The sequence below is a fragment of the Pyxicephalus adspersus genome, chromosome 3 (genome assembly GCF_032062135.1).
Source record: "Pyxicephalus adspersus chromosome 3, UCB_Pads_2.0, whole genome shotgun sequence".
In the NCBI taxonomy this organism is placed as follows: Eukaryota; Metazoa; Chordata; class Amphibia; order Anura; family Pyxicephalidae; genus Pyxicephalus; species Pyxicephalus adspersus.
The window spans coordinates 93748186-93774124 of record NC_092860.1 but is presented as its reverse complement, the minus strand read 5'-3'; the positions used below and the strand labels follow the sequence as shown (position 1 = coordinate 93774124).

The 25939-nt window shown below is 37.6% G+C and overlaps 1 protein-coding gene and 1 long non-coding RNA gene across 5 annotated transcripts; one reads left to right on the top strand and one right to left on the bottom strand.

Moving 5' to 3' along the window:
• Positions 1-2109: 2109 nt before the first annotated feature.
• On the bottom strand, positions 2110-20948 carry CASP6 (caspase 6). Of its 3 annotated transcripts, XM_072405707.1 has the most exons (9): positions 20801-20944; positions 12666-12824; positions 10188-10226; positions 7336-7378; positions 6661-6810; positions 5792-5868; positions 5363-5538; positions 4643-4802; positions 2110-2723 (listed from the first exon to the last, which is right to left on the bottom strand). In XM_072405707.1, exons 1-9 carry the CDS (start codon positions 20817-20819, stop codon positions 2485-2487), a joined length of 1062 nt encoding a protein of 353 aa, XP_072261808.1. In that variant the 5' UTR covers positions 20820-20944; the 3' UTR covers positions 2110-2484. The 3 variants fall into 3 exon arrangements, with proteins under 3 accessions (XP_072261808.1, XP_072261809.1, XP_072261810.1); XM_072405708.1 differs by lacking the exon at positions 12666-12824 and having other exon boundaries at positions 20801-20948; XM_072405709.1 differs by lacking the exons at positions 10188-10226; positions 12666-12824; positions 20801-20944 and adding an exon at positions 8339-10112.
• LOC140326802 (uncharacterized) lies at positions 20649-25286 on the top strand. Of its 2 annotated transcripts, none has more exons than XR_011919925.1 (3): positions 20649-20911; positions 22789-23108; positions 25011-25286. It is a non-coding gene; the product is annotated as an uncharacterized lncRNA (long non-coding RNA). The 2 variants fall into 2 exon arrangements; XR_011919926.1 differs by lacking the exon at positions 25011-25286 and adding an exon at positions 23991-24299.
• The last annotated feature ends 653 nt before the right edge of the window (positions 25287-25939 follow it).

Below are 25939 nucleotides of genomic sequence, written 5' to 3'. Positions count from 1 at the left end.
GGACCCTGCCCAGAAGAGGCTACTATCTAGTAGGTGGGGGAAGTATCACACGATAGGAGGGGAGATATGTAGTGGTGGGAAGTAGTGTTATAGTGTAGCAAGTATACGAATATCAGTGTTAACAGTTAGTAATATGTCAGGGGGGGATTTTTTTCGGGATGTGGGGAGTAGAGTAGGAGAGAAGGAATTACCAATAAAACAAATTTGAAAGGAGAGGTTAGACAGATAGGAAGCAAACCAAGAGAGAGCAGTGTCACGGATACCATTGCAGCTCATGATTTGTATTAGAAGGGAGTGATCAACAGTGTCAAAAGCAGAGGAAAGATCTAGGAAAAGGAGCAGGGAAAAGTTGCCTTGAGACTTAGCTCTGATGAGGATATTGGCCACTTCAGTTAGGACTGTTTCGGTAGAATGGGCAGCTTGGGGTAAGGAGGGGGTCTAGTGAGGGTTTCTTCAGGATAGTGGGAGTAATGGCATGTTTGAAGGCGGAGGGGTGGATACCAGTAGAAAGGGAAAGGTTGAATAGTTTGTGTTAGTGGGGGGCCAGGGTGTCGAAATGGGAGTAGATCAGAGTTAGGTGGATTACCCCCCCAGCGTTCTAATTCTTTCCGTATTTCCATGCAAAAAGCGTTACATTTTTTTTTGCATGGAAAAAAAACATAACTCACCAAAATATGTCCAATATTTAATACATTTAATAATAAACTTTAAATAAAAAAACACTAAAATCTGTTTAAAAAAATTAAAAAATAGTTAAACATGTAATATTACTGTGCAGTAGCATGTATAATATATATATATATATATTATAATTATATATTATATAAAGCCAATTAACCTAACTGCATGTTTTTTGAAACCCACACAAACGGGGGAACATGCAAACTCCATGCAGTTAGTGTCCTGTCTGGGATTCGAAGCTGGTTGGCAGAGTGCTAACCTCTGAGCCATGCTCCCCAACAACAGTCACTGACAAAAGTCTTGTTTTCATTTACAAATATCTATTGTTAAAGTGTATGTATGGAAAAAAAAAATAAAACATATTCACCATTAATTTTGTATTATCTCGTTTTGTTTTTGTGTTGAAATACATGTACCTATATTTTTGTGAAAATTCAATAAAAATATTGAAATATAAAACATATTCACCATATATCTGCAATACATACACACTTCCCCATGTTTGATTACCAAAAATGCTGCCAATACAAGAGTCAACACCCCTCATACTATATGGAGATGATAATTTTAATGCACTTAAATCCAAACCCATCAGCACCTCCTGAGTTCTCCTTTCTGGACTAGAGGATACAAACAAGCAGAAGCATTGGGATCCTTGTACTGCAGAATTTTTTTGTTTTGGATAGTAGGATAGTACTGTATAGGGAAATGTTTGTCTATCAGGTTTGACTTCCTCGTTTTGCTCTCATTTCCTGTTGTCTCAAGGACAACAGTGACAGTAGATCTTCTCACAATGAATACAGATGTCAGTAGGGTTCTAACCCCAACCCCACACTGACCCAAAAAAAAAAAATTGCCTAAAAGCGATTTCACCTCTACCATAAATCTAAACGCTTAACTCAAACCCCCCTCCTAGGATAGGTTCAGTCCTGCCTCTAAATCACACAATTCCGTACGGGGACCTTGCCAGCATTTTTGTTAAAGCTTTCTGTGCATTGCTCTGTATTTACACAGGGCACAGCCTACAATACCTTGAATTGAAATTTTGAAAAAGGATTGACATGTACAATCTGGCTGGTTTTGGGATTGTTGTCTCTCCCATTGAAAGTGAATGCTTTCGTCTTCAGTGCAAGCACTCTGCACACCATTGTGTACCCATTAGATATTTACCAGTTGTTTTAAAACTTAATTTAGTGTATAATCAGTTTGCTATTTCTCCCAAATCATCACTGGTATCTTGCAGGCTTACTTAGTAATAGAAAGAGCAGAAATTTATGTCAGCCTCAAAATGTATCTCACAATAAACTGAAATAGGAGTTGCTTTGTGAAGATGTAATAAATACCTTTGTATGTGTGTATCATAAATCCTGGACAATTAAAAACATGACATGCTCTTATCTAACGGAACAAATATTATCAGTCTATTCATAACCAGAATAAAAAGTTTATTGCTTCAAAGCAAGCATGAGAATACAAATGACAATGCAAACCATTACAGTATAAAGGGAAAGTTTTACTGTATTACAAAACCGTGTTGGCGTATAAAACAACCCTTTTCTAAAAAAAAAAAAAAAAAAAAAAAAAAAAAAAGACAATATCTAACAGGATTTTCTGGTTTACACAATTGTGTACAAACGTACAATTACGGTCTAAAAATAATGACAATCCCTGACAGTCATTCCCTGAGAATTCATAGTATTTAAAAGCTGTAGTGTACCACAAGTAGTAAACCATTTAGTATTTCAAGGTCATTGAAAATTTTTCCCTTGATGCTCTGTGTTTTGAAACAAAAATGAGATATATCTATTTTTCTTTTGGTCTGAAATAGAGTTTTTTGGTTAACATAGAAGCAAAGCAAGGAATTTGTTTTTTGCCAATTGCATTGTAATCACGACAGGCTTCAACGGATCGCAGGGACACTTTCCTATTCACAAGCGTTAGCAGTTCTGTGAATTCCAGCTCACTGCCATGCATCCGCAGTACTTCACACAGATCCTGAATGTACCAAGACCCATTTATGGTTTCACGATGAGAGTAGTAGCCTAAAAGAAGATAAAAACTAGGATGAGTATTGTTGAGTACTAAAAGAAGCTTCAGGTTTCTATTCAGAATTATTTTGAGTTAAATGGAGATGAAATTTTTTTAGCGTATATTAGAACGTAGAAGAATGCTATGTGTAACTGATTTTTCTTTACAATTTTTTTTATATCCTAGCCCTTTAAAATGTTTGACTATAGCAAGCAATAATGACTTTGAAAATCCAAAATCTCTGAAACTGGCCTGCAAAACATTTGCAACAACCAATGTATGTGAGTTAATATATTCACCAAAGGTCTGGGACATGACTATGGTTGGGGTGTCTGAGATGTTACCTTAATCTCTATGCAGACATTTAGGTGTGGTGTACATGGATTAGTTTTTCTTTTGTAAATTTATACAAAATTGCATACACCACTTGTACAAATTTATTCAAGCATTTTTTAAGCATTAAAAAACCAGGCTAAAATCATTTGTGTGGCAGTGAAGGGGAGGCAGTGTGAGGTGTAAGAAAAAAAGAGAGAAGAGGGAAAAACATCTAAGCATTCAGTATATTCAGTGGAAGCATTTATACATATTTACAATTTACACAGGCATTTAATAGTGGTGTTTTACCCTTGGGGAATCCGCAATTGTGAGCGGGGCCTTAGAAAGAGCACAGAGACAGTCAGGAAATTAGAGGCCATGTTCAGACGAATGAGAAACCAGTCCACAATCACCCCATAGCCCTGGTTATCACTGAAGCCAATGGGAGTGGCTATATTTTTATTTCAGGAATTTGAAAGAGGTGCAATTTTGTGTTTTGCTGCTCAAACTTGTCAGCCTAAGGCATTCTGCTTACAAACAGCGTAGTGTATGGAATGTTCAAAAAATAGTAGTTGGGAACAACTGAATTACGAGACAGTTGAAAATGTATCCAGAGAACACATATTACTGAGATAATTTGACATCAAGTCTGCAAAACAACCCATGGCAAGTAAACTCCTCGGGTGCATTGCTCAAAATTCATGGAGGCCTAAAAGCAGTTAGCTGTAGGTTGCTTTAAATCATGTTTATGTTGTGCTGATAAAATGAGGGCAAAAAGGCAGTTAACACAGAAACTTTTTTTAAAGTGGAGTTTTCCTTTAAAGTTTCTTATATTAATTATCTATATATATGACAGGGACACAAACATCAAGAAGCAAGGTGGTTAAATACATTTGTAGCGGAAAGATGACCTTGCATCCTAAAAATCAAGGTCCGATGTATACTATTGCATCCTCCCCTGCCTAAACGCTGTAAATAAAGAGTTTAAAATTACCTGCAATAGTAAAAAAGTTAGATAATATACTCACCTTTCCTATGGCATCTGACCACAGCATTTAGGTTAGGGTGATATATTTCTCCTTTTGCTCTAGTCTTTAGTCTACAAGCAAGATCTGGAGTACTAGGTATTTTCTAGGGCCTTATTGGAGGATGACAACATCACAATATGTACCACGTTATATGTGTTTTAATATAGTTTTGCAGAATTTCAGCAGGAGGAAGGAGCAGCAAAAGTAAAAAGAACATAGTTTAAAGTCTGCTTTTAACAAAAGCCGAACAAAAAGCAAAACTGAACCAAATTCTTAAACCAATCATGTTGATTAGTGTAAATTAAAGGGACTAGCTTTGGAACATATTACAAATTCAAAAACCCACTGTGTAGCTGTGCATCTATCCACACAGCTCTGACCTTTCCTGCCATTTAGTTTTCTGTTAACAGAATGAGGTGCAACAATTGCTGAACGGCCCTTTCCTGTAAGTGCAAGTCACAGTAAAAAGTTTAAAAAAAAAAAAGTTTCGGCTTGACATAGAAGCACAGAAGAACTGCGCTAGTTTTTATACACACAACACTGTCATTCAAATCACTCTATCATTAAAGTAATAGAAAAAAAAACAATACCTTCAGCAACAGAATAGCACATGATAAAATCAGCTCCGGCAGGCAGAGTGTACAAGGAAGCTGCATCTACTTCAACTGTATTAACCTCAGGAGGTGCCACAGCACTGTCAGTAGAATCTGTAACTAAAACTGGCTCATCATGCAGAGTCCCCCGACATGCCTAAAAAACAGATAAATATATTTTTATATTCTATCCAAAACTCTAAAATGTTTCAGATACCTTGTTTCCTGTATATGCTGATGTATATACAGTATATATACATATATATGTAAAGCCATATTTGCATATAGTCATGTGCTCCTTTTTAGTTTTGTCTTAGCTAATGATCTCTCTGGTCAAAAACAAAAGCTTCCCTGCAGTCATATTAAACACACATATCATAATCTTGGCAGCAATGCACTAGAGAATCATTTTTTTTAGTTTATTAATTTAGTTTTTTTTATTACTTTATAACCTATTTACTGTTCCCTCAGCAGTCATCTTCTTCCCTTTGACACTCCATTTGACACCCTTTGACCGAGTTGTGCAGGACCTCAAACTGCTTTTTTTTCAAAACTCCTGTCAGGAAAAAGGATCTATGGCATAATACTTTAAAGTCTCTTCTGCCAGTAACAAAGCTTGCCTGTCAGGACTTTATTTACTTGATGGACTTTCCTTCTCCTTTTCCTATTCAGCAATAAAACCATGCAAGGTATATAAATTTATTTCAAAAAAATTACCTGAAATATAAAAACTTTAGGCTTTCCTGCTAAACTTTTGCACTTGTCTCCCTTAAATGGGCTGGTTAGTTCCTTGATTTCAATTGGACTGTCATAGGCAAATATATGACCATTTTCTCCATGGCTCAGAAAGACACAAAGGAAGCAATCAGCATCGCTGTGGTCAGTTGTTGCAGCTAAGGGGAAAAAGAGACAATTATAGTAATATAATATACATTATTGTGATTACTGTTTTAAGTAAAAGGCCTATGCAATAAGCTTTAATAATAACCAATTTTGCAATATTTACTCTATATTTACCATTGCTGAACCATTCTAGATAATGTAAGAGCAAAAGGTCTTCCCTTTACCCAGTACTGTTAGCAAGGACACCACATTTAATCTGGTATAGGCATGTATTCTAATTTTTTAAGATTTTAATGCACTTACCATCTTGAATTTTTTGATGTACCTCATCTGCTGGGAGGTTGAAGTAATGCTTAACCTCAAATCCAAGCTGAGTTAACCTGAAAAACAAATTGAGCAGGTAATATGTTGTAGTCAATATGTCTTTTTTAACCTATGTATCTGTGCATTTGAAAATTTGTTATTGTGCATGTATGTTTTCTTTAAAACAATGGACTTGGTTCTTGACATCAATATGAATGGGAGCAAGGGAATAAATAGGGGAGGAGGAAATCAAATTAAAAGAGAAAGGGAAAAGGAAGGAGGGAGCACAAACTGTATTTATATACCAATTCCAGTCATCAAAATACAAAACTATTTAACAAATCAAAGAAAAATTACCTTCTATGTCATATAAATATGTTATTTTTGGTGGTAAATTGTTCTAACTCAAGCAATCACTTTTGCTATTAAAAGCCGATTGGAATTGTTAGAATGTGTTCACTTGTGTCATCTAAGGACAATAAATGATTAAACTAACCGATAAAGCCACAAAAACTGAAACATCATGTTGGGCAGAGTAAACCTTTCAGGTTCAATTGTAAAATAAATTTTAGGTGCAGAGTGCATGGTGGCAATACTAACAATACCAGCAGCAACCATAAAAAATTTGTGCAGAAAGGCCATTATCACTATGAAACTCTAGTGAACAGGGATATGAGAGTCTTAATCTCATTTTTATTTCCAGCATCCTAAGCAAAGAACTACTATCATTCCTTTCTTACTCTGGGCCAACTATGCATCAATTGCATCTCAAATAGGTCTATGTCCAGTTTTCAAATGGATCCTTAATACAGTAGGACAGCTGGATTCTGGATGTTGGAACTTTGGAATTTTGCTGTTTCTTTACCTACCTTCTCTCAAGGTTAAGTTGGTCAGTTTGAGTACCTCTTCTTTCAGGCAATGTTAATCGAAAGTTGAACCATTCATGGTTGAAGATTAAAGCAAAACCGCGGCGTCCATGTTTCATGTTATATTCTGCAGCTGGATCAAGCGCCGAGGACCTTACAAAATTATCAAAAGCATTGTAAATATATGAAGGATTGAATATCTTTTTTTACATGTATTGGGTAATAGGCTTTTCACTTTTCTTAAGTTTGAGATAAAGTGTATCTTCAAGGCAAAACGAAAAATGAATTGTTATGCGGTTCCTCTTGCATTACGGAGTCATGCATTTATAAATTCTAACTCTTAACTGGAGTGCATTGATGGTTTTAATCTCTTCCTGCTGAGCAATTTCATCATTGACTGGTAGTCAACTTATTGCAGATCAATTAAATTACCAATAACCTAAATCACTCATTAGTATGAAAACAATTATACATGTTTTTTTAGATCTAACCAATAGAGAACAACAAGCCAACAGTTTGCTGGGATTTAAATATTGAAGTTAAGTACTTCAGTGGTGTTTCTTTGATTTTCAGTGATGGTAGTGACTTTGTCACTTTATTTCCAATATACTTTTTCAAGTACTTTTCATGGGACTAAAAAAAAAAAAACAATTAATATTATATTTGCAGTTCACCTACCGTGGCAACAACCCATCAGTTTCTGTGATTTTGCTATCTCCATCTGAAATAAAAATTCATATATAAAACTTGGTGCATCATAGAAATATATATATATATATATATATATATATATATATATATATATAACATATATTATTCACACATACATCCTAATAGCCACACTGTAAGCACACCAACCTTTACTCCTTTTACTACTGTGTTCCTGCCTACATTTGTTAAAGTTACAAATGCATATGAATACAGCATGATCTACAAAATTCCTCATAGAAAAAGATTAAATATAAATATATACATCATGAATCTAGACTTTAAGTCACAAAGGACCAAAAATGAGTAAAACTGTAAGACATAATATATTAGTTAATATTTTTACCTTGTATTTATATAGCCCCAAAATATTGTGCAGCAATTTACAAAGTGCATAGTCATGTTACTAACTGTCCCTCAAATAGGAACGCAATCTAATTTCCTTATCATAGCCATATGTCACTAACACAGACGAAGGCCAGTTTTGGAAGGCAACAATAATCTAACTGCATGTGTTTGAAATGTAGGAGGAAACCGGAATGCTCAGGAAAAACGTATGCAAAAATGCAGAGAACATACAAACTCCATGATGATAGTGCCTCAGCCAAGATCCGAACCTGGGACCTTAATGCTACAAAGGCAAGTCTGCTAGCCACTGAGTCACCATGCCACCTAATTAGCAATAAAGTGCATTGCAAGTCAACATATTTTTGGATACATTTAGGAAGGATTAGAACTATTAAAGCATGCCTGGAAGTTGTCCTAGCTGCAGTAGTGGTGATCAAGCCTCTCCTCACTGACAAAAAAAGATGTGATTGTTAGCCACTAAGGTACAGAGTCAGCTTCTAAAAGCAAGGACCACGTGAGAACTTTTTGACAGTACTGGTGTATTGGAAACTTGTAATGCATGAAAGGGCTGTGTCACAGATCCCCGCAGGATCAGAGTAGCTGTAACCCCCTCAGTGTCACCCACCTTGCAGTCCCCTCCTGTCAGCACTATCTCTGCTTCTGGATCCACATCTCTGCACACTTCCTGGTCCAGGTCATGTGATTCTCGGTCAGCAGCTCCCTTGCCTTGGAGGACTAAAGCTCTGCTGGCTGGCATGTAAACAACACCTGAAGCTATCTCATCACCAGCACTCCCCCTGCTGTTGCGGTTGGTGTCTGCGGCTCACATGATCTACACTCATCTCATAACATCCCCTTTTTAAGGAAGTGGCCTGGCAACAGGAAGCTGCCTGGACAAAGGAGTTCCTTGTGGTTCTACGCCCAGGTTTCTACTGCTACAGTTTCTGCGTACTGTTCCTGTGTTATCTGTGTACCGACCGTGGCTTGTTTCCCGACTATTTTTGTTTGCTGCCTGTCCTGACCTTTGGCTCGTTTCCTGACAACTCTTGTTTGCTGCATGCCTTGACTTTTGGCTCGTTTGACTACTCTTTTGGATTTTGCTCTGGAACTACGTTTTGGTTCCTGTTAGTTAGCAGTCACCTGCCTTGGCAGGCATGGGGCCGCAACCTGGCAGTAGCTCAGTGCACAACAACCTCACCTCTAGAGGCTCTGGAGAAGACCAAGCTACTGCTTAGACCCTGTGCCCCGTACACATCTCCACCCACTGGGTTGGTGACACAGTAGGTCCACCACTTTGCCCTGTGGAGCCGTGACAGGCTGTTTGGGTGTTAAAGGACATAAAAAAAAGGACCAAAGTAATACTAATCAAATCTTTTAGGACCATTTAAGTTAAATATAAACCTTCCATATGGCTCCAAAGTATTCATGGGACACTGGACATGCAGATAACTGCACTACTTATTGTTAACAGACTGAGAGGGAAGGCATCATTTCTATTTTTGAAGTATTCACCCAATGCTGAAAAGTCTATAATACTATATCAGCATACAGGTTTTCCTAAACACTTGTAGGCTTCGAGCCATGGGCATGCTGATGTTTCTTGGTGTGCTATACTGCAATTTCATTAAAAAAATGGGATCTATGCAGATTTTTTCCTCCTGTAAACTAAAGCTCCTGCTTTACTCTGCATTAGCAAAGTACATGTTCACTACAAAAGTTATTATATAGCAAATTGGTAAAAAAAAAAAGTGTTGCGATACAAAAGTTGAAGCTGTAATTATTGATCTTTTCTCTTGTGTGTTTGAATAATTTACTTTATTAGGAGTTTCATAATCTGTATACTTGTTTTGGGTCAGTAACCTAATGAATTGAAGCCAGAACATCTAACTGAGACAAGACAGGCGAGTACAATTTTTAGGAGGAGGTTAACAGTGGCAGATGTCATACTTGTCGTCCCATCACAGGCTTATTTTAAATGTTTCAACCTAAGCAATCAAAGGTAATTCACATATAATTTAAAGCAAAACTTTTAAAAACAAATGGCTAGACTCCAACTTATTGCTGATTCATCAACATAAAACTAAAAAAATGAAGTCATAAAACATTGCAATTCCAGCTTTATGCTTAGTACACACATACAATTACTCTCACCCGAAACTAAACGTGATCGTTTCAGGAGACTGCTTGCAGATGATTACTTTACAGATAATGATCATGAATGATTGTTTTAGGCAGCAAATGTTTAGTGTGTACATATGCTATAACCTATTTTTTATGTCCTCCAGTTTTTTAAATCAGCCATTTTTTCTGTCACCACTATTTTAAAGCATGCATGCTTATCTCTAATACAACAAACAATCAGTGTGAAAGAGAAGTGTTCCAGAGCAAGACACCTAAACAAATATTAGTTTAAACTATTTTATAAAGTATGGCCTAATTAATATTCTTTATGAAGAATGTGTAATACACTTTACCTTTGTTCTCCTGTATTCTGCTGTCAACTTCCTGCTGACCTGCAATAAACCAAAATATAAACATGATTCTCAGTTGTATCCTTAACATTATAAAACAAATAATGCATTCACTTAAACGTTTGTGTATATTTAGGTGCAGCACTGTCTAAACCAAGCATGGGCAAACTAGGGCCAGTTGGGCTTTTCAATCTTGACTGCTTTTACACATAATTTATATAATTACACACAATACTATCCATCTGATACTGTCCTGGCCTGTCTGTCAAATTAAAAACTGATTGTGGCTTCTGAGCCAAAATGTTTTCCCAGTTTTTCCAGTGTATTTCCTGCTGTAATACTTGTACTCAGTCAAAAAGTGCACTAAAAGAGACAATGTACATATCTTTTACCTAAATTAAACCAGTGCTCACTTTACCCTAATAAATGGGCTTCCCAGAGAAAGATCTCCAACACTCATGACCAGTAAAACAATTTTCCATAAAAGCTTTCAAATAAATTTTAGAAGCTGTTAATACACAAACAGAAAATTCTGAGGCAAGCAGTCCTAAAAAGATAAAACTGGAATAGAATATGTATTTGTCAAGGCACAAATTGCACTGTGGGTTGAAATCTTGTGGGCTGTCAGGGCACACTGGAGGTATCCTAAAGTTATTAACAGCAATCAGCATACACTAGATCAGGGGTCGGCAACCGGTGGTCCGGGAAAAAATGTTGGGGGTCTGCAGCTCTGGCCGGTGCACCTGCGAGCCAGGTCAAGAGAAGGGCCCCACTGGGGGGACGAGCCAAGGAACACGTCCCTGTACAAGTCCCAGGCCTAGGAATGTGGGCGGGCTGTGTCCCTGGACATAACCTGCCCACTCTCCCAGGCTTAGATCTGCGATGGGAGAATGGGCTGGGCTATGCCACTACAGGGGAGGTTTCTCCCCCTTTGATTTACACCTGGCTCCCGGGCATTTTATTAAAAACAATGCTCTCCTTATGTGGCTGTTAATTTACCCCAACAGTTGTTAAACAGGAAACAAAGCACTAGCACTGATACACAGACATCTGTGACACAATCAGATTTTGATCTCATTATCATTTTACTTCCCCACCTTTGTATCCTCCAACATAGTTTAAAATTGCAGGAATCACTTGGTAAAAATGCTGATAATACACAATACTGTTAAGCTGCGTACACACTTCCAATTTTTGTCGTTGGAAAGGATCTTTCACTATCCTTTCCAACGACAAGGGAGTGCACGATGCATGAACGGTGCTGTACATACAGAGGGGAGGGGGAGAGCGACGGAGCGGCACCCTGCTGCGCGCTCTCCCCTTCCCTTTCATTAGGATCGGCTGTCGTCCATCGTCCGTGGATCCTGCAGGTCGGTCGTCCTGACGATGGACGACACCGACTGTACACACGGCAGATTTTCGCCCGATAATTGGCCGATGCCGATTATCGGGCGATAAAAATCTGACGTGTGTACGTAGCTTTAGGCCAGGTAGTGATGGCAAGTCCCTCCAACAAAGACACAACAATGAACAAAAACACAAACATACAAAACTAACTGGCACACTGCAATGTCTAGGGCAGCCTGAGCTCTGCCCACTGCCAGGTGATAGCAACAGCTAGAATTTACTACTGGAGGCAGAATAGGATCTGCATGTGGGTAACTTCTTGGCAAGTATGGAGCAACATGATGTTTACATGCTCGGTATGAGAAAAATCTGTGCTTACATGTAACAATCTTCGATCATTATAATTACATTCCTCCCAAGTAGAGACTTCATACGGTGGAGGAAGAGGGTTGAATTTAAAGTATATGTAATGATGAGAATGTATTTGAGGATTTTTTGGATTATGACATTGCAGTTTTAGAGGATAAAATCAATGTGATGTTTTATTGGCACTAATCACTCAACTCAGGTTCAATGATGTTTTTTTTTGTAATTGGATTTTGTTATAATTTTGTTATCATACTGGCACCTGTAAAGTTCCTGTAACACAGTAATAGAGTTATACGTTTCTTAAATGGGATTTAGGTCTTACCTATGTCTTTAAAATGGCATATGATTAATGTATTTACTGAAATTACGTTAATGGAAAGATCCATAGGTGAGATTTTTGGCCAGCTATCAGGACTGCATTGGTGGACATTAAAGTCCATTTTATTTTAGACCAATTTTTTTTATATCTCCCATGAACTGTTTTAGCAACATTGGTGTGTTTAAATGCTCAGGCCTGCATACAGTACCTACCATTGCCCTTACATTGGATTAATAAAGGAGAGGTGGGGGCAATCAAAAATAGGTGCAGCAAACACTGTTGTTAAACACTCAAGATTGATTGAATGAGTTACTAAGCAGAACAATATACATGAAGACCGAATAATCCTATATGAAGGAACAAAATTATTTTTTTTTTGCATGATGTTATCTAGAGGCTTATCCAGAATGGTAAGCAGAACACAAATGATTAGTATGTGACCTCACCTGATGCCTTCTTAGATGATGAATTTTTAAAGTTTTCATCTGCAGGAGCTGCATCTGATGTCCTGTGACAACCTGCCTCAGTAACATCTACCATGGCCAAGGTTCTTTTTCGGGGTGAACCTAGCACAATCTGCTTGTCTACATCTGTCCTGGCCTCCTCTAAAGAGTAAAAAGACAAGGAAATAAAAAAAAATCAACCCTGGAAGCATCTAGGCCAACCAGACTTTTCTAGCTTGTCCCTGTTTACCTTTCTTGTAGAGAGAATAAATCTTTCTTAAATCTATTCTGCATAGGTAGGGGTGGTACAGAGATGAACAGGATGTATCCATAAACTTTAATTTCATCCACTAATTGTAGCCCACATCTAGCCAAGAAATAGAATCTTTGTTTATACTGCAGTATGTGACTCCCACTAAAGAGCTTTTTCCTCACTTTGAGACTGATTTATTAGGTCTCCAAATGTTCTCTATTTTTTTGCCCTGTTGCCACAAATATAGAAATGCATGGAGGTGAATTCACCTTATGGGGATGCACAACCTTAAAATTGGACAGAAGCATTTACTCTTACCAAGTCTAATCTAAAATCTAAATAGAGTTTGGCTGGCTTTAAAGTGACTTTACGTTTGAGTTGGGTTCCCACTACGGCTGTGCAATGCATTAAGATGCATTGCACAGCATCTAAAATACTCATAAAAGCATTCATTGAAAATAATGTAAAATATGCTTGCACATACTAATAAATGCTTTGGAGAGTGCCCTTGGGATAACATACAAAATGAAGGGTAAATAACTTTACAGTACATGTCAGTGTTTCTCAACCAGGGTTCCATGGAAGTCTATGACTGCTCCAGAAGTTGTTAGGGAGCAACGAGCAGTTTAAAGCGTACCTAAACTTACAATTTGCACTTTAAAAAAAAAGGGTAGGCAACCCATTAATGTTAAGTAGAAATTCTGTTTGTTTATGTTTTTTTTAGTGCAACACTCTTGAAAAAAAAAAAGGTGCAGCACAGCCCCCTTAATGAGCACAGAGCCTCACGGGACACCTACGTCACGCATCCCAGGAGGCTCTTGGCTGCTCCTTCTGCGCATGCCCAAGTATCTCAGGCATGCGGAAAAAGAGACCTTTTGTCAAAAGGGAAAGTAGTACCGATCTCATGCATGCGCAGTGAGATCGGCAAGTTTTTTCCCAAACTACGTCACTGGATCTCGCGCCTGCATCGGGCGACGTAGTAAGAGGAACCCGGAAGAAAAGAGAGAAGATGGCAGCGCCTGGTCTGAAGACGGATAACGGGACGACACGTGACCCGATGGAAGAAACCTCCCGACGGATCGACTTCTCTGCAGGACTGAATTGCAATTTTTTTTGTTTTGGGTAGTTTTGGGTTTACTTCCTCTTTAACAGGTACAAATTATCTTTTTGGCTATCTGTAAAGGTGGCTGACTTCTCAATGGCCAGCAATGTAAGAGGAATTCCTCCTACTGACTTCTCAATGGCCAGCAATGAAAGAGGAATTCCTCCTACTGACCTTCACACTAATGTACTGTGAGCTGTGGATATGGTAATTAAAGAAAGGGTTCCCTGGAGACCTAAAAGTTATTTCAAGGAGTTCCTCTATTTTAAAAAGGTTGCAAAATACTGGTATATGTAGTAAAGGTCAGAAAAGAGTTTTTCTTGCATGATAAGGATATGCTAATAATTTAATGTCTATAGTTTGTACACAGGTGCACTTAAAAAAAAAAACTTCGGTAGTTTTACTGAGTAGAACAGAACATTAAGTACATAAAACTTATCACATCAGACCTTGGTCTTGATAAACTATCAAAAAACCTTGATAAACTATCATGCTGCTTTTATCAGTACTGCAAGAGAGGCTGCATAAAATAAAGTAAAAACGAAAGCAGAGAAACATTTGGTTGGCTAACGGAATACATTTGTAGTGCATCCACCATATGTTTCACTAAGTACCATAAATAACTTAAACAATACATACTTACATATGCACAAGTACAAGGGACAATAAAAAATAAGCATATCGAGATGAGACACATATCAGTAACACAAAAAAGCTATATTCAAATGAGTTCAGACAATAAAGCTGAGGTATAAACAAAGTCCCATTTGATCATTGCACATTGTATACACTCTGCTTTATCTGTTTTTCGTAATATTTATTCTACTATTTTTTGTATACAGATTTTGTTTTGCATGTAATTTTTTAATGCATGGGAAATGATTTCTAGTGTATTATGGGTTATCTAGACACAACATAGCAGTGGTCGGCTGCTTAAATGTCAACTTCTAAAGTAAAGTTATACTTCTATAACTTCTAAAATAGCGCTATATTGTTCCTCTATTTCATATTTAAAGAGGGCATCTGGAAGCTGTGTCTGAAAAGGGCAAGCAGAGGGCATAAGGCAAGTGACCTGTATTGTCTTTAAGGGACTCTTTGCAGCTGATCTGTTCTAATACTGACTTTCCATGCCTTCTCCTGCACTGTATCACATTGGGCCTGATTTATTAAAGATCTCCAAAGCTGGAAAGGATACACTTTCATTAGTGATGATTTAAAACACACAGAATAGAACTGGTCCAGGATTGAAAACATTTGCTAACAAATAGCAAATAACTCTAAGAAATCCATTCCAGGTTTGCTGGATCACCAAGAATCACCAATGAAAGTGTATCCTCTCCAGCCTTTGATAGGTTTAATGAATTAGGCCTATTGTGTCTGTGTAGGGTCAGTCATGTTAATAGAAAAAAGGGTTTTGCTTCCCCAATGTAAAATCTGCTGCCCCGATAAATAGTAGTAGGATGATAGGTGACATAATTCAAGAAGCACCAGTTCCCAAAGAACACATCCACAGAACAATTGAAGCTGAGGAAGGGAAGTTTCATAAAGTTAAAATTAATCTCCAAAATCAGCACAGTATTGACATTTCATTCCATATCTTGTAATACCATCCATGAAAAATCAGCAATGGGTATAACGATTGTACACTGGTAATATACTGATATGAGGCTGTAAGCACATGAATCCCTTGACACACTCTTACGATGAAGCATACTACTATTTTTCAGGAGACATTTTTAGGGTACTACATTGGCACACTTAACATTTTTAGATGTTCCCTATAACACAGGAAATCTTCAAAATGTGAATTGAAGTCCAATTTAAAGTAATTACCACAACATAAATGAAGTATCAACTAAGAATTGTCTGTACTCTTGAGTTGAAGATGCTTTCCAAAAACACAAGATACAGACAGCTGTTGTTTTCTTGGAAGCTTTATGTTCCTCTGTGTATTACAATGAAATATCACCTAGAGTAACTTAGATACAGATCGTGCCCAGTCTTGGACAATTATCATGGGATTTAAACAGGAACCTGTACATGATCAACAAGATAGGTTAGATGATGGATAAAAGGTTTAGAGTAGTGCTAAATAATCCATTTTAAAGGAGGGGTATTCATTAAACCTAAAGATGGACTGCTGGGGAGAAAAGTGAAAGAGGAAATTTGTTCCAAAAGGTCAGTTAAACAATCCCTGCAAATGGAGACTGTTGGGAATTGTGAGATTACCTAACAAACAGGCTTGTGATTGCAAAACGATCAGGTAAAATTTCTTTTGATGAGTTTAAAGCCTTGGTTTAAGCATTATGACAATAATTTTATATTATATAAAGCTACGTACACACGTCAGATTTTTATCGCCCGATAATCGCCATCGGCCAATTATCGGGCGAAAATCTGCCGTGTGTACAGTCGGTGTCGTCCATCGTCCGGACGACCGACCTGCCGGATCCACGGACGATAGCCGATCCTAATGAAAGGGAAGGGGAAAGCGCGCAGCAGGGTGCCGCTCCGTCGCTCTCCCCCTCCCCTCTCCATAGAGCATGAACGGTGCTGTATGTACAGCACCGTTCATGCATCGTGCACTCCCTTGTCGTTGGAAAGGATCGTGAAAGATCCTTTCCAACGACAAAAATTGCAAGTGTGTACGCAGCTTTACAGAGAACTATATGTGCTGAAAATTCACATGCCCTTCATATCGGGTTGATTATATGCCAGAAGCTATAAAACAATTCTTTCTCTACAACACATGCCAAGTAAAAGTATGTATAAGGTAAACTGTCGTTTTTACCTTTGTAGGTTTTTGTATGAAAGTGGTTTACTAATTATTGCTTTAGATAGATGATTCATGATAATTAGAGCTTGAATAAGGCCCCTAACTAGTACTTAGCACTTTTTACATACTTTACCCCTCTGCAGGATCCATTTTTATGCATCCGGTCCCCTGTAACCTCTTTAATAAACTGTGGATACATGCACTGATATCATCTCCTACTATGTATGACTGTTGATGAAGATGGTGAAAGCCTGCCTAAAGGATGTATGGGAGAGGGCCACTGCAGCCACCAGAGGAGCAAAGGATTAGGAAAGTAAAAACTGTAGAAATAAATATACATTTAACCCTTGCAATATGGGGTAGGCCCAATAAACTGAATGCCAGAGTATTTAAAGCAGAGAATCAGAATACCAACCAGGTCAATAATGGCAGTGTTTAAAATATCATAATGTATTACGTGGCATAGGAGGAAAGAGTGCGTCCCTTTTTTAACCCAGCCACAGAGGTCAAAGGTATACACACTAAAAAGTCTTGTAATCCCAGCTTTACATTATGGAGTAGGGTATAATAAAAAATTCTTTTTACATTTATAACACTGGGTATACCAGCAGTCTGGGGTTTAGTTTGGGGGCATGTTTTACGTATAGCTTGAATTCACATTTACTTTAAAACATACACAACAATTTTTTTTTTAAAGCTAATCCTATGTATAGCTAACACACTTTAAAAAAGACTTTAGGTACCCTTAGAAAAAGAAATACCACTAACAATCCTGAGCATCCACTCACCAACTGTACCTTTAAAGCTGCTTCACCCTCAGGACTTAAATACAATTTATTTCTGTTTACACGTGCCTTTTCACACTACTGCCTATATTATGCTCTCCATCGGACTGCATGCTGGTTATGGTGTGAATTTAATATAGAAAGACAGATACAGTCAAACATAGCTCAGTTTTCAATGTAAATGTAACAGACTTGTCTGGAGTTTTTTTCTGTAATAACACATAAATAAATAATATGTAAAAAGGTGTAATACTGTATGTAGCTGCAATTTGTATTTTAAAAAAGAAAGCAAACTTAGAATCTGAAAGTCAAGATGAACCAGAAATACTGGATTTCTAAATAACATTACAAACAATACTGATTAGTGACCTCCACACCCTTCCCTTGTAACAGTAACTCAGATTCACAACTCAACAAAATTTTTTTCCTTCAGGCAACACTATACCACTTACTGGATTACATAAATGTCTCAGTTATTTCTAAATGAAGGACCTGAAGAAGCTATGCGGGCTTCTGAAATCCTAATAGAAATATAAATTATTTTACATAGGGGATTTACAAGTTTGCTTCTCTAGATAATGTTTAGAGTTTTACAGAATGTGGTTTTAACTATGGAGATCTTCAGCTGGTCATCCAAAGTCATCTGTTAAAGTGGATCATTCAATGGAAAATCCAGTACGGAGTTTAAAATTTTGTACATATTATATATTTTAAACAGATAATTCAAACGTATTGCTGACACTAGAAGGTTGGCGTGACACAATCAGAGCTATTGAGATCTATCTGAAGGCATTCCCAAAAGCTGTAAAGTTCAAAGAAGTAAACAGTGTCTACTTTACTAGATATAAAAAATATCTGGGGGAAGTTTAAGGTAGCATGTTGACTGGCATGGATTTCTTGAATTTGGAAGATACGTCAAACTCAAGTCATCAAAGTCCCACTGATTTCAACTGAGCAGTACCCAAGGCCGTTCAGAGGCTGTATTGATTTGGTTTTCATTGTGTTCCTTTTCTTTTCAAATGTTGCATTTGCTAATCAAACATATATGTTAACATTTAAAAACAACTCTTTTTTAAGCACTATGCATCCTGAATGACTTCAGTTTTTCAGAGCTTTCATTTTCAGTCCATTGAGTTATTCCACAGCTGGTATCACTTTCACTCTGCTGAGAGTAACATATAGACACATTGGCCAACAGAAGAAAGTTCTACTGACATTTGTAGAACTGTTTTTGTTTTTTGTTGGGTATTTGGGTATTGATGTCATATGGCAGATTTTGTACATTGCAATCTTTTTTTAAATTACTAACTTACCACCTTGCCAGTGTAAACAGTAAAGTTGTGTACAAACATCAGAATATTGTCACCAAAGATGAGCTGTTGTACTCATCTGGGGCAACAATCTGATGTGTACAACGGTCCTCTGACATCTTTTATTAATCCACCAACGACAGATCTGAAACAACCACTGTGTCCTCCTCCACATAACAGAACTGCACTATGTGTAAGCCACTCATTCATTCATCTGTCATTGGAAATGGTATAAAAGATTGTTTCCAGTGACAATCATCTGACAACAAATATTATGTTCTCTGATGGTTGTTTGATAAACTCAAATTCCCTGCTTAGTTCTATCCTGGCAAAGCGTATGGGCCCCGCCAGGGAGGATCTGCAATTAAACACAGCATGGGTCCCCCAGGTCACCTCTGATTTTGGATCTAATGGGGCCCAACTCTTAACAAGGCTTTGGAAAGGAAAGAGGTACAATATACCATGTAGCATGTTTTTCCATTGCTTGCAAGAGAAGGTTAGAAATGACATCCCACAGAATCACCCATCTGACTTTCCTTACATGAATAATATTTACCAAATACCAGTTTAGTGTTATCTCAGTGGTGTTATCTCCAACCACAGCAAATAATTCTGTTTTGTGTAACTGTTGTTGGCAAAATAAATGCTATAAGTTGCCCGATCTGTAAAGGTACTGAGGTTACCTGATGCAGCTCATTGCAACATATTCATTATGTACTGTACCATAGTCATTAAAAAATAAATGAGAAAAGTAATGTCCTCATTGCATATTTCTCAATCCAGCAAATGTTTGTGTCTTTAGGATACACCTGCAAGCCAGTAACACCTTTATCATTGCACAGTAGAAGCGAGTAGAGACACAAACCCGCTGGTTAGGACTTGTTCATACAAGAGTAGAATTGGAATGAGGAAGGAGTAATGGGGAGGATGGTAAGAAAAATAAATTCCCCCAAATAACAGAATTGATAGCATATACTGACCTAAACAAGTCAACACACCTCTGGACGCTCACCAAATCTTATGTTCAGATGTGGTGGCTCTAAAGTTATTTTCAGACACTAGATCTAGGTCAATATAAACAAAGGATTCCTGTAATTGATCCTTGTAGCCAAACAATACAACAAGTTTTGATTACATATCTAAGGCAACAATACAATCATTTGCAGGGATTGGCAGACCGCTGATCTGGCTATGTATCAGCTCATAAAAATATTGTGGATGTTTCAACGGACTACTGGTTTGCCATGCGTGTATCTCATGAACAAGGCTGGATCACTTGTAACACCCAGAAAAAATATTTTTTTTCTGAATTAATAAATTTATGCTTACCTGACTTTTGGTTGGAAATTGATTGTTTTGAACAACATTGTGATCCTAGCAAATGATCACCCGACAAATAATTGTGATAGCTGTTCTACCATTAGCATTAAAGTGCTACTACTTGCTAACCCCACTGGATCACCTTTGGAACTGTATTGTCTGACTGTGGGTGAAATGGTAGCTGATGAACATAGCCGCAATGCACTGTGTTACTATGAGTTTCCTGTGACTGTATCCTTGTAAACACAGATATGTGAATGTGCAACAGGACATCATACAACAGTGCAAAGTATAACAACGGTCCAAAGTAGCCCAAATAGAATTACACCATCAGGAATAAATTGTATGTAACCAAGATTAACAATCACATTACTTAAACTTTGCTGTCCACATTTTATTCTACTAGAAGCATCAAAATATAAAACACAACCCACTGCTAACTTTATATGACTGTTGCAGCTAAAGTAAGTGACAAATGTTGGTGTCTAATCTAGAAAGTGTCAGTGCTTTAACTTCAGTGCAGTGCTGATCTCTATAGCAGCAGATGTCATAGCATTTGTAGCAGGACCCCCAGTTACACCCAGGCACTGACCTGTGGATTGGCTGGCCATAGCACTCACAGAACACACTCTTGTGTGGAAGGAAGGTGGCAGCCCTCTCTTGTCACAGCTTCAGTCTCTATGGAACTATCCCAGTCTAACAGGTGATCTGTTCTTTGTCTCAACTTACTTCCTGTAAACAGCATTCTCCTCCCTTCTAACTCTGCTCAGCTTTCCCCTCCCATCCCTTCTAGGCTTGCTGCAATAACCCTGGTCAGCTTTCAGTAGACTTGCTCTGTTCCCAGACAGTCCTGTGTGTGTGTGTGTATATATATATATATATTTATTTATATACTGTATATGGACCACTTGTTACTTTCCTTCTGACTGTTAAAGGGTGTGACTTTCCTGGAAGGCTTGTGCTATGTAACTTTTGCTTTTATAGATAGCAGACAAAAAGCAAACATTTCATACATGCCGAGTCATTATTTCTAAACATATTTATGGAACAGTTTTGAAACAAATGATTTATTATATAACATTCTAAACCAACTGCAAGCACTATTCGGTTACTAATATTTCTAAAGATAAAAATACTGTATGCAAAATATTTTATTTTGCTATTTGTGCTTATTTATATTTTGAGTGTTCATTGTCTATAGTGTTTGCATGTCATTTATACATTACTTTGTACATTCTTGAACCATCCCAGCAGCTGTAAGATGCCATGAATGGAGTAAGAACCAACAGATGTTCAGTAACCTACAGTTATGTGACCTTGCACAGCGACTCTTGCAGTAGGGGCAAACAGTAATTTGAATCTACCGTTGCTTTTTTCTGCTAGTTAGCTGGTTGGTGTTGTGTTTGTCACAAACAACATAACATCATCTTGTTAGGATGCAGACCACATCCATCTACAAAAGGCAAGGACAAGCTACCATTGGGCTTTTTTTTAATCTGGCCCGTTAAATATTGGTACAACATTGTTCACTGGCAAACAAGGATGACCAATAACACTGTTCCCCCTGAAATTGGATGTAATTTGAATGTAAGTTTTCATATATTTTTAGGTAATGGTTTTTACATGTAATTTATATCAATTTACACAAACAATATCCATTCATCTTAAACTGGCACGGCCTGTCTGTCAATATATAAAGCTCATTGAGGCCTTGGGCAAAAAAGTTTGCCCTCCCCTGATCTAGAAGAATGAAGATAGTTGAATTTGCCTCAGTTCAATTTAATTTGTCACATTATTCTAAAAGACCTGTGGGAATTACTGATTTGGGGTTTGGAGACGCATCTATTGTACAGAAGCACTTGCAGGTTCAATAAAAATGTTATAGACAAATACTTCAGACAACATGCTTGGGAAATGCATTACAAGTTTAAATTTTGTTTTTATTACAAAGTGAAAAAAATGAAGAAAACTAATGTATGGATTCCCTCTAACATTTAGTCTTATTTCACCCAGGCAAAAAGAAGCAAGGAGCAGTGAGTGGGTGGCCCAGCTTCATGTATGATATCAGGCCATATCCCTTTCTTCATCATTGGGGGTTCTAATGTTGAGGGGCAAAGCCTATTCCTTACATTTGCTTCCTGAAAAGGATGTGGGAGGGAGTTTATAGTAAAATCTAGCACCTTCCTTTAATAAGGGGACAACCAGGTGTCTGCCCAATTCCAGGGTATCCCCTTACCCATATTCACAAAGAGTAGTAATAACAATAGTACTCAAACACGGTACAAGCAAGCAGAAAAGAAAATTAAAAAAAAATATAGTTTATGTATATCACCAGAATTAGGTTCACTTCAGTCATATTGTCCAGCAATGTAAATTCAGGACATACAAAATGAACCAATCAGTGCATTGTCACAGTTAAAGATCTGAACTGTAGGGCTCTGCATGTACGTTAACGGTCAACAAAACCATGTTTGATTTTTAAGCTCAGCTCTAGTAAGCAATTAGGGCTTTTATAAAATCTTTTCTTGAATAAATATAGAGATATAGATTTGGTAATGCATGGAAAGTTTTTATCTTTAGGTGTTATAGGCAGACACAGGAGCCAGTAGTTATACGGAAGATGACCAGGGAACCTGTCTTAAGAAGAAATTGGCCAGTGACAGTCCCATCCCGACAACAGTGATAACAGTCACCAACTTCTATGGCTTTACTCTCTATCTGAATGGAGAGTGAGATTCTGCATTGTTTCAGCCAACAAACATTGATTCTGTTGTTGGAAAGATGAAACCAGCAACACATCATTTTCCTGACAAAGGCCTAAGAAAGGAATTTCTTCATTTCGTATTGATGAATGGAATGTCGAGAAGTTAAAATGAACTTGTTTTGTCCTGCTCTATAAGGTAAGGCTTTAGTGTAACTAATGCATTGTCATTTTGTGATTGAAGTATTGCTGGTGTGTGAAAATAGCAACCCTCTGCCTGTAGAGTGATGGTGAGGGCCATGTAAAGCTCGCTGTTCTTGGCCAGGTGCCTGTCATGCTTATCTACCTGGGTATTTCCCAACACAAACCAAGAGATCTCTTCCACTGTCATTAAAATAGGGGATCTGTTGGTATAAAAGTGCACTCTGCACATAATGTCCTAAGGCGTTCAATAAATCGATTAGGGAACACTAGCAGGTTCTTTTAGAATTATTTTGTCTGTTGAAGGTAGAGATAGACACAGGGTAAGTAACAACCAGGCTTTTAGGTCAAAAACAGACAAAAACCCATGTGTGGCACAAACAAACACCAAGTGGAGAAACACACTGCTGTGTCCCCCAGGAAGAGACAGTAAGTGGACATTAGTTGAGACCATGTTGAGCATGGATGAGGCCTTGTGATGCTGCTGGAAGATGATGTATGTGCCAAGGGTTCAGTGTTTATTATTATTAATATTAAACAGTATTTATTTAGCGCCAACATAGGCAGAGCTGAACATTAAATAGGGGTTGCAAATGACAGACAGGAGGAGGAGGAGAGGACGTGGCCAAAGGCTTTTATTTAAGAGAGTTCTGGAGCCAACCCCTCTCTGACTAAATGAATGTATTTGTGTTTGCCTAAAACAGAAGTTATGTCTTGTGATACAAGAGGGTCACTAAACTTAGTAGGCATTAGGCTGCTATTGTGGTTGAAGCAGACCTAAACTAAGTTATCTTAGTCTTGATCTCTAAGGGGAATGAGATACTGATCTCATGCGCAGTGAGATTGACTCTATTATTTTTCCCACCTTGCGCAATGCAAGATTCGGTGATGTAGTAAGAAGATAGGAAGAGAAGATAGAGCAAAGATGGTTTCCAGGACACGACACGGGATCACATTGAGGAGAGGTCCAGCGCCATCGAGGGATCTGCAGGATTAAAGGTAAGTTTACTTTAAGCTTACTTTTTGTTTTAATTTAGTTTCGCTTTAACATTGCATCTTCTCAGTTTTTTCTTTTTTTATCTGTTGCTTCACCAAAGCTAAAAACTCAGACAGAAAATATTTTTTAAAGTCATCTAGTGTAAACTTTATTTTGCACTGATAATGTCACTACAGAATGTACCACTAGATGGCAGTGTGGTAGAGCACTCTCCTGTACTACGCTACCTTCTACCAACCCTTCTAAGTGGCAAAAAGGGACAAAATCAAAAGGGATGAGGAATTTGGTGTGTGAATTTTTGCAACCTTGTAAAGTGACGCATTTCACAGAAACACCTGTTTAATCATTCTTTTTCTCATGTCAAGTTACATGCTAAATGAACAGGAGGTCTCCTTGTTTGGGGTTCACTGCACATGTGTGAGATTGGCATTTGATAAGTTGCTTTAACACAAAAAACACTTTACAACAGCCAAACTTACTTGTGCAAATTATATTGCACAATACTTTATTTTAAATTTTAATACGTTACCTATTATTACTTTTAATTCTTGGTTTTACTTATCAGAAAAAAAATAAAAATCGTGGTTTTTAGTTGGTTCTAACATTTTTTAAATCTAGGCTCAGGTGTAAAACAACCCACAATAGATTTCACCATGCCATTATTTGAATTTTGACAACTAAAGTGCATCCCATGATTCAATAGCTTTTAGAACCACCTTTATCAGCAATATTTTGATTTTATCAGTCTTTTGTTGTGAAGCATTTTTGCAGCATTGTTTCATTTTATTGAATTTGTAGGTATTTATGCACATCTCTTTTCAGTTCCCACCACAGCATTTCGATCAGTTTGTGGTCTGGACTTTGACTGGATCTTTGCAACATCTTGATTCTTTTCTTTTTTAGCCATTGAGATGAATGCTGAAAATTAGATTGACTGGATACAAAAACCTGCTGGCAATGGGGCCCTGGAAGCTTCACTGTGCATGGCTCATTAAAGTGCTTGACTTCATTTGGTGTCTGTGAGTGCAACAATTAAAAGTTTTAACAAATATTCAAGCTGTTATACAATAAGGTGTTGTACACTCTGCATGTGATCTTTTTATTGAACATTCTTTACTCTTACTGATATAACCAATCTGTTCCGATTGTACTGTGAACTATAAATAAATTGTAATTGGGCTTCCTTTGTGCTAATGTTAAGAAAGCGAATACTAATTTGGTGAAGTAAGAGAGCACCCACAATAAATTGCAGGAACAGTTGGTTCAATTATCAAATCATGTAAAAAAAAATATTTGATTGTCTGGGATTTGGACATTTCAAAATGGCTATCATCAAATGTTACTATAGAATGTGATCTTACCAGTTAGTTTGATATATTTATTTTTCTGATTTATTAGATGTACATTTTCAGCTAATATATGAGAAAGGCATTCAACACAAAAAAAAAAAAAGAACATTGCTGACAGTGGTGTTCGTACAGACTTCTAGGTCTATTGTACCTATAGGTAAAAATTGCACCTAGCCCGCCCACAACTTTGCACTCCATCTACTTGCAGGACAGGTCAGACCAACCTTCCCAAATGGCAGACCACTACAGTAAGGGACCACCCTCAGTGATGATCCTTTTTCTTTATGCCCCCCCTCAATGCAAACCTCTGCACCTGACAGACCTTTTTATCCCCCCAGGTGCAAAACTTTTGTTCCTCTGGTGAGTTACTTAACCCAGTGACAGGCTCCAAGTGACATAACCCCCCTTCTCTTCTCTGCCAGGCTCTGCATTACATCATGTTATGAGTGAGAAACTGGCAGAAAGGGAAATTAGGGAAGCCGC

What these genes read in the sequence shown, in the direction of transcription:
- CASP6 (XM_072405707.1), bottom strand. An exon ending in ACATCAAAAAATTCAAGATG is followed by an intron (nt 5,539 to 5,791) that starts GTAAGTGCATTA and finishes TTTTCCCCTTAG; the next exon opens with CTGCAACAACTGACCACAGC. An exon ending in CTAAAGTTTTTATATTTCAG is followed by an intron (nt 4,803 to 5,362) that starts GTAATTTTTTTG and finishes TCTGTTTTTTAG; the next exon opens with GCATGTCGGGGGACTCTGCA.